We start from the raw sequence: 13,184 nt of genomic DNA on the forward strand, positions 1-13,184 counted from the left end.
GCAAGTTAGTGGCAGACCTGAGAGGAGTAGAACTCAGATTTCCCAACTCTCAGATTGTTCTTTTTCCCATCACAAGTCTGACTTGGAGCACACCACTGAGGGTCTGCACCTATTTACCCCTCATCTGATAACTGGTCCAGTGGGCCCTTCCTTGGTCCTCTTCCCATATCTATGATGGCAAAAGTGATGAGGTTACTGTAGTATTTCAGATTTTAACTAGGTTGATGGCAGCAGACACATAAAGGAGAGACACAGAGGAGGATATACGTTTCCATATTTCAAAAAATATTCTCTGGTGACTTGCCCAAGGTCTCACATCTAGGAAGCTCTTCAGAAACCCAATTGCCAGCATGGGGCAGCCTGTGTTACCACTGCAGGATGCTATCATTGTAATATTAGAGTAAAGGACTGACATCTGTGTTCAGAGCCCTTATAGCATGAAGGAGTGTGAGAAGGGTGGCAGTACTCGAATCTGGGACTTAAAGACTGGGCCAAACGTTGAACCTGAACCAGAATAATCAATTCCCCGAAGAAAAGGGCACTTGCCAGGAAGCAAGATGGCGGAAACGGCTGCGGTCAAAGTGTCGCGATAGGAGCTGCCTCCGAGGATCAGATGACGAGAGTTTGAGATACGACCGGGAGGGCGGGGTAGAAACCCGGGTTGGGCCAGGGGGTGGCTAGAGCGGTGGCGGCGGCATCCGGAGTAGCACTGAGATCTTCCGGTGGCGGGAACTGCGGTCATGGATCATATTACGGTACCCAAGGTAAGGAGAAGAGTTAAGCGAGGCTGACAGCTGCGAGCTTCCTCTTGGTGCTCACCTGGGAGCCCAGACACACCTCCTCAGCCTTCTCAGCCGTTTTTGACGCGTCTTTCCCGTGCGGGGTCCTGGGTTCTCTTTCTGGGTCCACACCCCTTTTCAACCAAACACCCCTCCTCAGGATCCGCTTGCGGGCGTCGGCGGCCGGGAAAGAGGTGGTCTGCGCCCCCGCGCCCGGTGCACACCTGTTCTGGCCCTCTGACTCCAGCTCCTCCCTAGCCTTGACCTCACACCCACCCTTATCACAGCTTTTTATACTAGCCGCACTTGTAACCGCCATTCGCGAATACCCCACATGGCACTGCCTCCTGCAGAGTTACTTCCTTTATCCAGCGTTTCTTCACCATCCTCTTGGCTCCTCCAGCCACTAACCTTCCCCAGGGGCTGCCCAGACCCCCACTCTCGCCCCAGCTCCGCGGCATGCCTGTGAGGGTTTGTGGGGCTACAGCATCTCTTCGGCCAAAGCTGGGCAATAGAAAAGGAAGGGGACTGGGGCAGAGTGGATCTGACCCTGCTCAGCCGGTAGGAGAAACCCAAGAGGTTTATCTAGCCAGTTGTCGCCTGTTTTTAGCCAGCCCCGAGTTAAAGTTGCTTCGGCTACTTTTTCCTCTCATGTTTCCAGATCCTACTCCCTCCTTTCCCAACGCCAGCCCCTTTCTGTTTCAAATCCACTTCCCTTCCTTCTCCTCTTTGGGGCTGGGGAACAGTAAAAAGTTCACAACTGGTCTGTCGTTATTTTTTCCTGTTGATCGTAACACACGTGGCCCAGGCTAATTAAAGTCCTGGTAAAAAATCCAGCGTGTTTTTAATGGAAAGAACATGGATTTTGAAGCCAGAAGACTTGAATTAAAGTGCTGCCCACTGCACCCCCACCAACTACTAGCTAATGACTTTGGACAAATTTAACCTCTCTGAGCCTTAGCTTTGATAGGGATTTTCTCTGCGTCCCTACCCAAATCTCATCTTGTAGCTTCCATAACTCTCACGTGTTGTGAGAGGGACCCGGTGGGAGATGGTTGAATCATGGGGGCAGGGCTTTCACGCGCTGTTCTTGTGATAGTGAATGGGTCTCATGAGATCTGATGGTTTTAAAAACGGGAGTTTCTCTGCACAGGCTCTCTCTTTGCCTGCTGCCATCCACGTAAGATGTGACTTGCTCCTCCTTGCCTTCTGCCATAATTGTGAGGCTTCCCCCAGCCATGTGGAACTGTTAAGTCCAATAAACCTGCAATAAATTGCCCAGTCTCAGGTATGTCTTTATCAGCAGCTTGAAAACGGACTGATACACCTACCAAATGAGGGTAATGAAATTTGCCTGACTCACTTCACAAGATGGGTGTGGGATTAAATAAGAGGATGTGTGTGAAAGAGTTTTTGTAACTAGTAATGTTTTGCCCACTTTTTAGCATAAGACCTTGATGCTGCCTGATGGGCAAAGCACAAACTCCAACCTTCAACCTCTTTTTCTGACTCCCTCCTCTTCAGGGCCTTTCTCTGTGGAGGATAACCACATCCCGTGTAACAGCCAGCCTTGCCTTTTTCTGTGTCCCTTTGTTTCCAGATCATGTCATTTGTACGAGGTGCTCTGACATGGTATAAGAAGGTGGTACCATTAAAAGAAAGAAACTTCTGTTGTCCAGACTCCCTTTTCTCCCAACCTACCTAAGCTCTAGTTCAAAATCAGCTCACTTGAATACTCCTTTTTTCTCTCTTTTGACAACTGGGGGAGATGGGGAGGCAGAACTGCCCTTGTCCTTGAGTGTTAAAATATTAAAATTCCCCTGTTAAGGATTGAAACTATAAACTGGGCTTGCTGTATGAAAATTGGAAGGGAGAAGAAACCATTAATGGGCCCATATGAAAATTATAATAGCAACTAATACATATTGAATATTTAACTATGTGGCAGGCCCTGTGTTAGATATTTTACATGAAATATGCCTTCAATCCTTACATTAACCTATTAGGAGATACTATTATTATTCCCATGTTACAGATAAGGAAACTGAGATCCATAGATGTGGAATGCTTGCCTAATAAATAAAGATAGGTGTGCTCAGACTGGCGCTGGGATAGGGTTTGTGCTCAAGAAAACTTAAATTTGCATCACGGTCAGAATCCATTTGTACTGCATGGATAGTGTCATTAGTCTTGAAATATAAATAAAAACTCCAAATGAAGACTTGATTCTTTAAACAGAATTAGTATTTGTTTTGTTGCCTGGCAGGGCTGTGAGTGCCCACAGGTGGTATGCTGCTGTGAATCTGTTTTTTCCTCAGTTTTTAGAAAGGATTAGGGTTGCATTAATGGCTCGGGATTAAAATGGCCTCCCTTTTGTTAACTCACTGTTTCCACAAAAGAGAGAAACATCTGCCTTGTCCATCTCAGGTCAAAGGGATAACTTTGAGTTTGTCAGTCATTAGTTGTGCATGTCAAGTACAAAAGTGACTTTTATTTTTGGCTCTTGCTTGAGTCTTTTTCTCTACTCAGAAAGACTATAAAGAATTTATTGAAGTACAGTACACGTAAAGAAAAGTGTATAGATTGGAAGTATTCATTGTGCTATAAACTTATATACTCGACGCACCTGTGCAACCACTACTGAGATTAAAAAGAACAACAACAACCACCCCCCCCCCCCAAAAGAACATTACCAGGAGTCTGCTTCATGCCCCCTTCCAGTCAATACCCCTCCCAAGGGTAAACCACTATACTGACCTGTAACAGGATGCGTTCATTTTACCTTTTTGTTGTACTTAATATAAATGGATTAATACAGTCTCTTTTGTGTTTGACTTCTTTTGCTCAACATTGTTTGAAAGATTTATCCATATTATTTTTTGAAGTTATAAGTCATTCTCATTGCTATATTATGTTTTGTTAACATGCCACATGCGATTTATCCATTCTTCTGTTGATGGGGAATTTCCAGTTCTGCCTATTACCAGTAGTACATTTTGACAGATTTAAATATATATTTTTGTTGGTATATGCCATAGGAGAGGAATATCTGGGTCATAGAACATGCACATGTTCAGCTAGACACTACCAATTTTACATTCCCACCACCTATGTATGAGAACAGATCTATCTTTCTAAGATACAGTTTAGGGTTCAACAACTATTTTTGGAGCATCTCAGACCTACCCTAAAGTTTGGTGACTCTCTTGTCTGAATCAGAGTTTGTTCTATGTATTTTTCCCTACCCTCATTACATCTGTGTCAGTTGGCACCCAGAATTCTTAATTACTTTTCTTTCCTGGGATGGAACCTTAATAATAAGGCTTTATGCAATTAACATTTATTGAGCTTCAACTGGTTTGACAATTTGCTGTGGTTTAAGAGTGCGTACTTTGGAGCCAGACTGTCTGAAATAAAATCTCAACTCTGCTACTTAACTAGCTTTGTGATTTTGGCAAATATGTAATCTCTCTTGCCTCAGTTTCTTCATCTATAAGACAGTGTTAAAAATAGTACCTATCTCACAGGGTTGTTATAAGAATTAAATAAATTAGTATCTGTAAAGTGCTTGGAACAGTGTCTGGCACATGGTAGATGCTTAATTTAGCTACCAGTTACTATTATCATTATTAAATATTGTATGCAGAATCCCACATTGGGAGTTAAGGATACATAATTGGATATAGATATGGCAACTGCCCTCCGGGATCTCTTAATCAAGTAAGGTGATGAGATGCCAAGCATAAGGTCCAAAAATGAAAGAGACTGAGAAATATGTCCATTCTGTCTTGTGATCTAATGGGAGCAGCCTGACAGGCAGGGAGAAGCTCTTCCAAGTTTACAGCCTCTTAGACCTCAGTAACTACTCTAGAGAATAGCGTTATGTGTTTAATTCATGAATCTCTTTAATCAAGGACAAGGATAATTTAGTCAAAAATCTGTTTTCTGGACTCTCCTTCACATAAATAATTGCTAGCTCATTAAGGAATGTTTTAACACAAAAAAGTAATTTCTACATTTGTATGGGTAAAAAAAAAGACAGTGAAGGTTTTATAGATTGTAAAGGACCTTGAATGTTACACTGAGGAATTTGAACTTGTAAATAGCCAAAGAGCTACTAAAGCTTTATAAGTCTAGAAATGGAAAAGTTAGAAAGGATCTTTTAAAAGATTATCTAAATGAGGAATGGGGATGAAGTTTCTTTTCGGAATGATGGAAATGTTCTAAAATTACACTGTGATGATGGTTGTGTAACTCCAAATTTACTAAAACTATTTGAATTGTATACTTAAAAGAGTGAATTTGACTGGGCCCGGTTGGCTCAAGCCTGTAATCCCAACATTTTGGGAACCCCAGGTGGGAGGATCTCTTGAGCCCAGGAGTTTGAGACCAGCCTGGGTGACATAGTGAAACCCCCATCTGTACAAAAAATTTAAAAAAAAATTAGCTGAGTGTGGTGGCTTGCACCTGTGGTCTCAGCTACTCAAGAGGCTGAGGTGGGGGATGGCTTAAATCTGGGAGGTTGAGGCTGCAATGAGCTCTGATAGTGCCTCTTCACTCCAGCCTAGGCAACAGAGTGACACCCTGTTTCACAAAAAAGGGTGAATTTTATGGTATGTAAATTATAGTTCAATAAAGCTGCTAATACATAAGTTAATTAATAAATAAGGATTGTGTTGTGATGGTCCAAGCCTCTCACTTCACAGATGTAAAAACTGAGTCCCAGAGAGCTAGAGAGCTAGAGTTTTTTATCCAAGGTTAAACATCTAGCAAGTAGCAGAGGTAGCATTGTCTTTTAGTTGTTTGTATGCATAGCTTGTTCAGACTGTAATAAATTGTGGAGTTATCACAGAAACAACATCCAAAATAATTGGAGTGCCAGATGGGTACAGAATGTTATCTTGGGTAGTAATAATAAAAAATAATAATACTTTGTAGTATGTTAATAACACTTTGTAGCACTTTGTAGTACTACACAGGAGATTACAATTTGTATGAAGCTTTCTTAAAAGTAGATACTTTTTGCCTTTACTTCCAGGAAACTAAGACCAAATATTCAGTCATGTTAACTACCTTAGCCCTTGTACTTAGCATAATTGCTTCCTCCCCCTCTTCATGGCTTTGGTTTTCTATTCTAATAACCTAATTGTAGATATGTCTTTTATTATAAACAACCTGAAATGCATTTAGACAAGAGGCAGCGTCAAAATAAAGAAAGATAAAACTGGGTAAAGAAGTGTTTTTCGGGAGGCTGAGGCAGGAGAATGGCGTGAACCCAGGAGGCGGAGCTTGCAGTGAGCTGAGATCCCGCCACTGCACTCCAGCCTGGGTGACAGAGCAAGACTCCGTCTCAAAAAAAAAAAAAAAAAAAAAAAGAAGTGTTTTTCATTATGAAAGAAATGAGATTTCTAGAGGTGAGAATTGTGCTCCCCTTCCAATTCCCAAAATTGCAAATCCAGTTGGCTTCACTGTGATCCTTCCAGTCTAGGAAATAGTGTGATATAATGGAAAAAGCATGGACAAAGCTGGATTTGAATTCAAGCTATATTATTTATTAGCTCTGAGTTCTTGGGCAAATCACTTAAACACCTTGAGTCTGTTGGGACTCTGATGAAGATTAAGATAAGGTATGATGAGGGCCTGGCACATTATAAGTGCTCTATAACTGTGTTTTTTCCTCCCTCCATCAGAGCCAAACAATAGTACAGGCTTTAGTATACATTAGTTGTGGGAGGTCTCAAAGATCAGCCTGTCTCAGGGAGATTTGCCTGAGCATCCAGAAAGACTCTTGGTACTACATTGCAAGGAAAGAGACTACCTAGGAAGCCCTGGTGGCAGTGGTCTGGAATTTTAGACACTGTTTTGTAGGCATTGGAATAATTTTCCTCGCCACCAAAACCCACTTCTTCAACCTCACTTTGTACTTGGGAAACCCCAACTAAGCAGTTACTCCTAGAAACCACTGGGATTTGTTTTAGGGTTGTGTCTTTTTAGATATCATTTTCTGGTTTTTGTGGTAAAATACTTAAGTGGTTTAGAGAGATTTTTTGCTAAATTCTAAAGACATTTTCATCATTCGAGACACCAATACTAGACAGAGAGTTAGGAGACCTGAATTCTGGCCCCAGTTCTGATACTGACATGCTATATGACCTTAGACTGCCTTTTTACCTCTCTAGGCTTCACTTTCTTCATCAGTAAAATAATATTTAACCTTTATAGAGCAATTGCTATGTGCCAGGTACTATTCTAAGTGCTTTACACTTAGAATTAATAAATATTACATACTTATATACTAATTTAACCCTTGCAACAATACTGTTATCCTCATTTTAAATATAAAGAAAGCATCCAGAAAGCTTAAGCAACTTGCCCAGAGCTGGAAATGTGAAGCCAAACAGTCTGTGACCCAAGTTTGTGCTCTTTACCCATGTACTATAGTGCTTCAATAAAATGAGCTGAGTGGGTATACTAGCATTTCCTAAACTATGTTCCTGATGAACACTAGTCCCACAAGATAATTTGTTTTAAAAAATGATTCTAAGGTAAAATATATTAGCACAACAAACACTGTGGAGATTCATAGTGAATGTTCACCTATTACAGACTCTGAGAAGCCCTGCAATAAACCTGTTTGTGTTTGTTTCACCCAGTGTTCCCCTATGCTGACCACAGAACTGTGTGTGTACATGTGTGTACATGCCTGTTAACATCCTGTGGAACTAGGATTCATAGAAAATGCCTTAAGAATGCTGGTATCAATCTGGAAGGTTCATTCTAACTCTTGAGTGCTTTCAGCATTTAAAAATGATAGATGTGGGGACCACAAGATGCAGGATTCCTTTCCAAGTCTGAAATTTGCTTTAGTTGGAGGGACACGGAGAAGTAGGGTGTGGACAGGCATAAGTTCAAAGCTATTCTGGATTATATTTTTAACACTTACCTTCAATGACCTTGTACGTCTTGACACAAAAGTATTCCACCATTCCCCTTCCTTCCTCCTGTTACATATTTTCTCACTTACTACTTTAAAGAAGAGACCTAAATTAGAGAGGCTTGTCATGAAAGCCTGTCCTTTTTAATACGTACAGGACACAGCGGTTGTTTTCATGATGAATGCTCTCTGCTGTTGGAGGCAGTGACACAAGGGGCAGGACTTACTTGGGACATGGGTGTGACTGATGAATATCATTACACTGGTTGGTATTCTAGAGCCAGGTGTCACTTCTTTTATTTATTGTTGCAGTGCATCTAAGTTGTTACCAATAATTGTAGCAAATCAGGACAGGAGATGGATTCAGAGACCTCTGAAGTACACCTGATTTCCTCTCTTCCTCCCTTCCTAGAAAGGAAATGAGAAAAACAAACAAACATGGATTATGGTTCACAGCTTCTCTAAGAGCAAAGATCTTATAAATGTCAGAGTGCTCTATCTACAGCTCAGGAGTGGAAAAATAACAAAACAATTGGGTGGCCTACCTGGGAATTAAAATCTGTACCATACTTAGTGGTGGTCAGCCTCTTTTCTCCCCTTTTCTTTCTTTTTTCATCTTTCTCTGTCTCCTTCTCTTTACTCTCCCTCCTCGTTTTTCTTCTCTCTCCTCCCTCCTTTCCTCTCTCCTCCCTTCTCTTTTTACCTTCTCTCTTGCATCCCCTTCTCTCCCGTTCCTTTTTGTCTTTTCTTTCTCTCTCCCCCCAGTCTCTCTTTTTCTTTCTCTCTTCCCCTCACCCCCAACCCCACACACATATTGTGTGAGACCTCAGTTTCTGCCAGGTAAAAGCACTACAGGTAGAGGAACCCTCTTATAACATTGTGTCAGAAACAGATGGGGCTCTGCTGCCCTTGAGTAGAAAGAGGGAGGGTCTGAGTAACTTCAAGTCTCCTAGAAGGTCCTACCTACTAATAGGCACAGGATTCCTGCCTTGGGGAGACACTATATAGGAAGTCTAGCCTGGATTTCAATAATTTTCCCCTCCCTTCAGGCTTCCTCAAAGACTGTTCTCCAAGCGTCGCACAGCACTCTTTGTACTTGCATAATGTAGCCTTTTGGTAGGTAGTGCCCTGGGCCTTAGCGGGAATTTCTTCTGAGTGGCCAGTTTTTCCTCTTGTTGAGCGTCTCCTACCATTCAGGACTGCATAAGGATCTCTGGGACAGTCAGGGGAAAGCTAAAGATGCTTTGTTTTTTTTCAATTCCTACTACTCATCCCTTAACCATTTTTTCCCCTGAAGTGTGACTTCTTTTCCTGAGTGTTATTGAGTGAGCCCCTGTGCAATTGACACTGATTTGTTTTTCTTTCAATCTAATCACACTACACTTTGTCTAGCAAGGGCAAGCCTAGTTTCTTTCTTTCCTTTTCTGAGACAGTGCCTTGCTCTGTCACCTGGGCTGCAGTGCAGTGGCATGAACTTGGCTCACTGCAGCCTCAACTTCCCAGGCTTGAGCGATCCTTCCCACCACAGCCTTCTGAGTGGCTGGGACTACAGGAGCGTGGCCCCACACGTGGCTAATTTTTAAACTTTTTTTTTTTTTTTTGCAGATATGAGGTCTCACTATGTTGCCCAGGCTGGTCTTGACCTCCTGGGCCCAAGCAATCCTGCTTGGGCCTCCCAGAGTTCTGGGATTACAGGTGAAAGCCATTGTACCTGGCCCCTTTTGACTTAGTTGGCTGAACTGATGACATGCTTTCACCAAACTATTTCTATCATGTTTACATATCCTTCTGCATTGAGATTAGCACAGTACCTCCTTGCAGCTTCCCCATTACGTAAGGAAATGGTATGTACTCATGGTTCTCTTGCTGTAGTTCTTTGCAGCTTTTCCCATAAGTATTTTCCATGGGGGTAGGGGGAGCGTTCTGCCTATTCTGTGCCTGAAGGTCCCTGTAAGTTCTTTTTTCCCCTCTCATCCCCATGTGGGTTTTTGGTTTTAAAGTGCCCCCTGAATTCTGAGAGTTATTTTGCATTTATCTTACACTGGTCCCTCTGGCTTTTCACTTAACTTTTTAATCCTTCTCTGGCCTTGTCCCACCTTGCTCCCTCCTTTCTATAGCTGGCCCCTTGTAGCTGACTTCACTTGCCTCTTCTTCTCCAGCCACCCTTTAGCCACCTTCTATATTGTGAAAAGACAAAATTACAACGAAATTTAGTTATAGATCTAATTCATGAATTGGGGAACCTCCATTTTACAAAGTAGAATGAATGTTCCCACTGGGCATTAGCAGAACAGTGTATTTTGTAAGGTGGGAACCAGAAAACAATAGAAGAAAAAAACTAATCAGTTAACATGAGGTTACTTCAGGTTACTTTTTTTTTTTGGTCAGGGTTAAAGCAGAGAAGACTTTCTTATTAAGCTGATTCAGGTAGATTGGAGTCTCCTGTTTTCAGGAAAAACTGGTCCATTTGGGGATCTATATGTTTCCTTAAAGTTTCAGTTTGATTATGAGACATTTAACTTGAGTGACTCTCTGTTGGTTTGGTTTGGCCTCTTGGGACCAAGTTCAGGAGCTCTGTCTAAAACAATGGCCTCTGATGTGATTAGGATCTTTGTCCCCACCACATCTCAAGTTGAATTGTAATCCCCAGTGTTGGAGACGGGGCCTAGTGAGAGGTAATTGGATCATGGGGATGGACTTCTCATGAATGGTTTAGCACCATCCTTCTGGTGCTGTCCTCATGATAGTGAGTGAATTATGAGATCTGGTTGTTTAAAAGTATGTGGCACCTCACGGCCTACCCTTGCTCTTGCTCTGCCATGTGAGATGCCTGCTCTCCCTTCACCTTCCACCACGGTTATAAACTTCCTTTGCTGGATAAATTTGCATAACTAAAAAGGAGGCAAGTACTGATAGCCAAGACAATGGGAAAAAGACCTCAGAGGCATTTCAGAGACCTTAATGGCAGCCCCTCCCATCACAGGCCCAGAGACTTAGGAGGAAGAATAGTTTTGTGGGTCAAGCCAAAGGCCCTGCAGCCCTGGGCATCCTTAAGACATTGGTTCTCAAATCCAGGCTACTCTGGCTCCAGCCTTGGCACAAAGGGGCCCAGGTGTAGCTCGGATTCTAGCACCAGAGGATTCAAACCGTAAGCCTTGGTGGCTTTCACATGGTATTAGGCCTGCAGGGACACAGATTGCAAAAGAGGAAGCTTGGGGGCCTCTGCCTATATTTCAGAGGTTGTATGAAAATGCCTGGGTACCCAGGCAGAAGCCTGCTACAGGGGCGGAACCCTCACAGAGAACCTCTACGAGGGCAGTATGGAGGAGAAATGTAGGGTTGGAGCCCACACACAGAGTCTCCACCAGGGCCCTACCTGGTGGAGCAGTGAGAAGGAGGCCACCACCTTCTAGACCACAGAATAGTAGATCCACTGGTAGCTTGTACCCTGCACCTGAAAAACCTGGAGGCATTCACCTACAACCTGTGAGAGCAGCTGCAGGGTCTGAACAATGCAAAATCACAGGGGCAGAGATGCCGAAGGCCTTCAGAGTCCGCCCCTCACAGCAATGTACCCTGGATGTGGGACATGGAGTCAAAGGATGTTATTTACTTTGGAGTTTTAAGTTTTAATGACTGCCCTGCTGGGTTTCGTACTTGCATGAAACCTATAGCTCCTTTCTTTTGGCAGCTTTCTCCCTTTTGGAATGGAAATGTTTACCCAATGCTTATAACCCCATTGTATCTTGGAAGTAACTAACTTGTTTTTGATTTTACAGGCTAGAAAGTAGAAGGAACTTACCTTGTTTCAGATGAGACTTTGGACTTGGACTTTTGAGTTAATGCTGGGATGAGTTAAGACTTTCTGGGGACGATTGGGAAGACATGGTTGTATTTTCTAGTGTGAGTAGGACATTAGATTTGGGGGACTGGGGCAGACTCATATAGTTTGGATCTGTCCCCACCAAACCTCATGTTTAATTATAATCTTCGGTGTTGGAGGTGGGGAGTGGTAGGAGGTGATTGGATGATGGGAGTGCATCTCTCATGAGTGGTTTAGTACCATCCTTCTGGTGCTGTTCTCATAATAGTGAGTGAGTTCTCATGAAATCTGGTCATTTGGAACTGTATGGCTCCTTCCCCCCATTTTGCTCCTTCTCTCGCCGTGTGAATGCCTGCTCCCTCTTCACCTTCCACCATGATTGTGAGTTTCCTGAGGCCTCCCCAGAAGCTGAGTACATGCCAACATCATGCTTACTGTACAGCCTGCAGAACCATGAGCCAAATTATATATAATAAATTATGTATGAATAATATACATAATTTCTGATTTTGATTTTAAATATATCATATATATAATTTTTGGTTTTGGAATTATATATATATAATTATAAATTATATAATATATATAATACTGCCTCCAGTAATTTTGTTAAAATATATGTATATATATCTTATATCTAATTGTATTTATATGCCTCCAGGAAGGATGGATCTATGCTGGAAAATGAATGCCTTCCTAGCTTGTACATGAAAATAAGACTTCTTGGGATTGGAAAACAGTTTTAAGAATGACTTTGAAGGACAGAATCCTAGGGGCAGGTGATAAAAAGAGATCTTTTTTCTTTGAAGCGTAAGGATTAAAATGAAATATAACATGTAAAGCTCAATACTTGGTGTATAGTAACTTCTCTCTTTTGTTATTATAGTTGTTGTTGTTGTTTCTGTATTTAAGGGTGAACCTTGGAACCTAGCCCTGGAAAATAAGAGGATTAATGGGATGAATGTGGTTCTCATCCTTGACTGCATACTAGAATAACCTGGGGAACTTTTTCAGACTCTTGAGATCATTTATGTTAGAATATCTAGGGGTGAGACCCAAGAATCAGTATTTCTTGAAGTTCTCCAGTTCCAATATTCAGCTAAGCGGGAGAGCCATTGCACTAAATTTGTTGTTGTTTTTAAAAATAATTCCAGATCAATGGATTTTTCTATGTCCTTAATTTTTCTCAAATAAAAATTTTATTTAGATGAAGTTTGGATTAATTCAGTGGTTCTCAACAATGGCTACACAATAGATGGAGCTTAAAAAATTTAAATGCCTCACTTCAGACCAATTAAGTTAACCTTTGAGGGTGGAGCCTGAATATGTTTTTTTAAATCTCCCCTGGCATATAGCCCAGGTAGTACCACTGGTTTAACTGAAAGAAGGTTTGTGTTGTAAGGCTAAGTCACTGCAGAGTTTAATTGCTACAGCCATAACATAATTATTTAGTGGAACTCTGAAATGTGTGAGCATTTCTGGGTAACACTGTTCTGGAATAATTATCTCTTGTGGTTTACAAAGTGAAGTCAGACACATATTCATTTGGTGTTTGCAATAACCTCAGTGGCAGGCATGATTGGGAAATTGGCATAGTGCAGTGAAGTCAGTTCCCTGGTTTAACTGAAAGGAGGTTTGTGTTTGTGAG

The 13,184-nt window shown here is 42.0% G+C and overlaps 1 protein-coding gene across 1 annotated transcript in view; it reads left to right on the forward strand.

Annotated features, from left to right (window-relative positions):
• The first annotated feature begins 650 nt into the window (after positions 1-650).
• The window catches only part of MTMR8 (myotubularin related protein 8), a 106,528-nt gene continuing 93,994 nt past the window's right edge, over positions 651-13,184 (forward strand). Inside the window, exon 1 of the mRNA XM_011965031.1 lies at positions 651-764. Within this exon, the coding sequence (XP_011820421.1) occupies positions 741-764 (24 nt within the window). The 5' untranslated portion in view covers positions 651-740. The remainder of the gene's footprint in view (positions 765-13,184) is intronic.

Source organism: Mandrillus leucophaeus, unplaced genomic scaffold (genome assembly GCF_000951045.1).
Source record: "Mandrillus leucophaeus isolate KB7577 unplaced genomic scaffold, Mleu.le_1.0 Scaffold713, whole genome shotgun sequence".
In the NCBI taxonomy this organism is placed as follows: Eukaryota; Metazoa; Chordata; class Mammalia; order Primates; family Cercopithecidae; genus Mandrillus; species Mandrillus leucophaeus.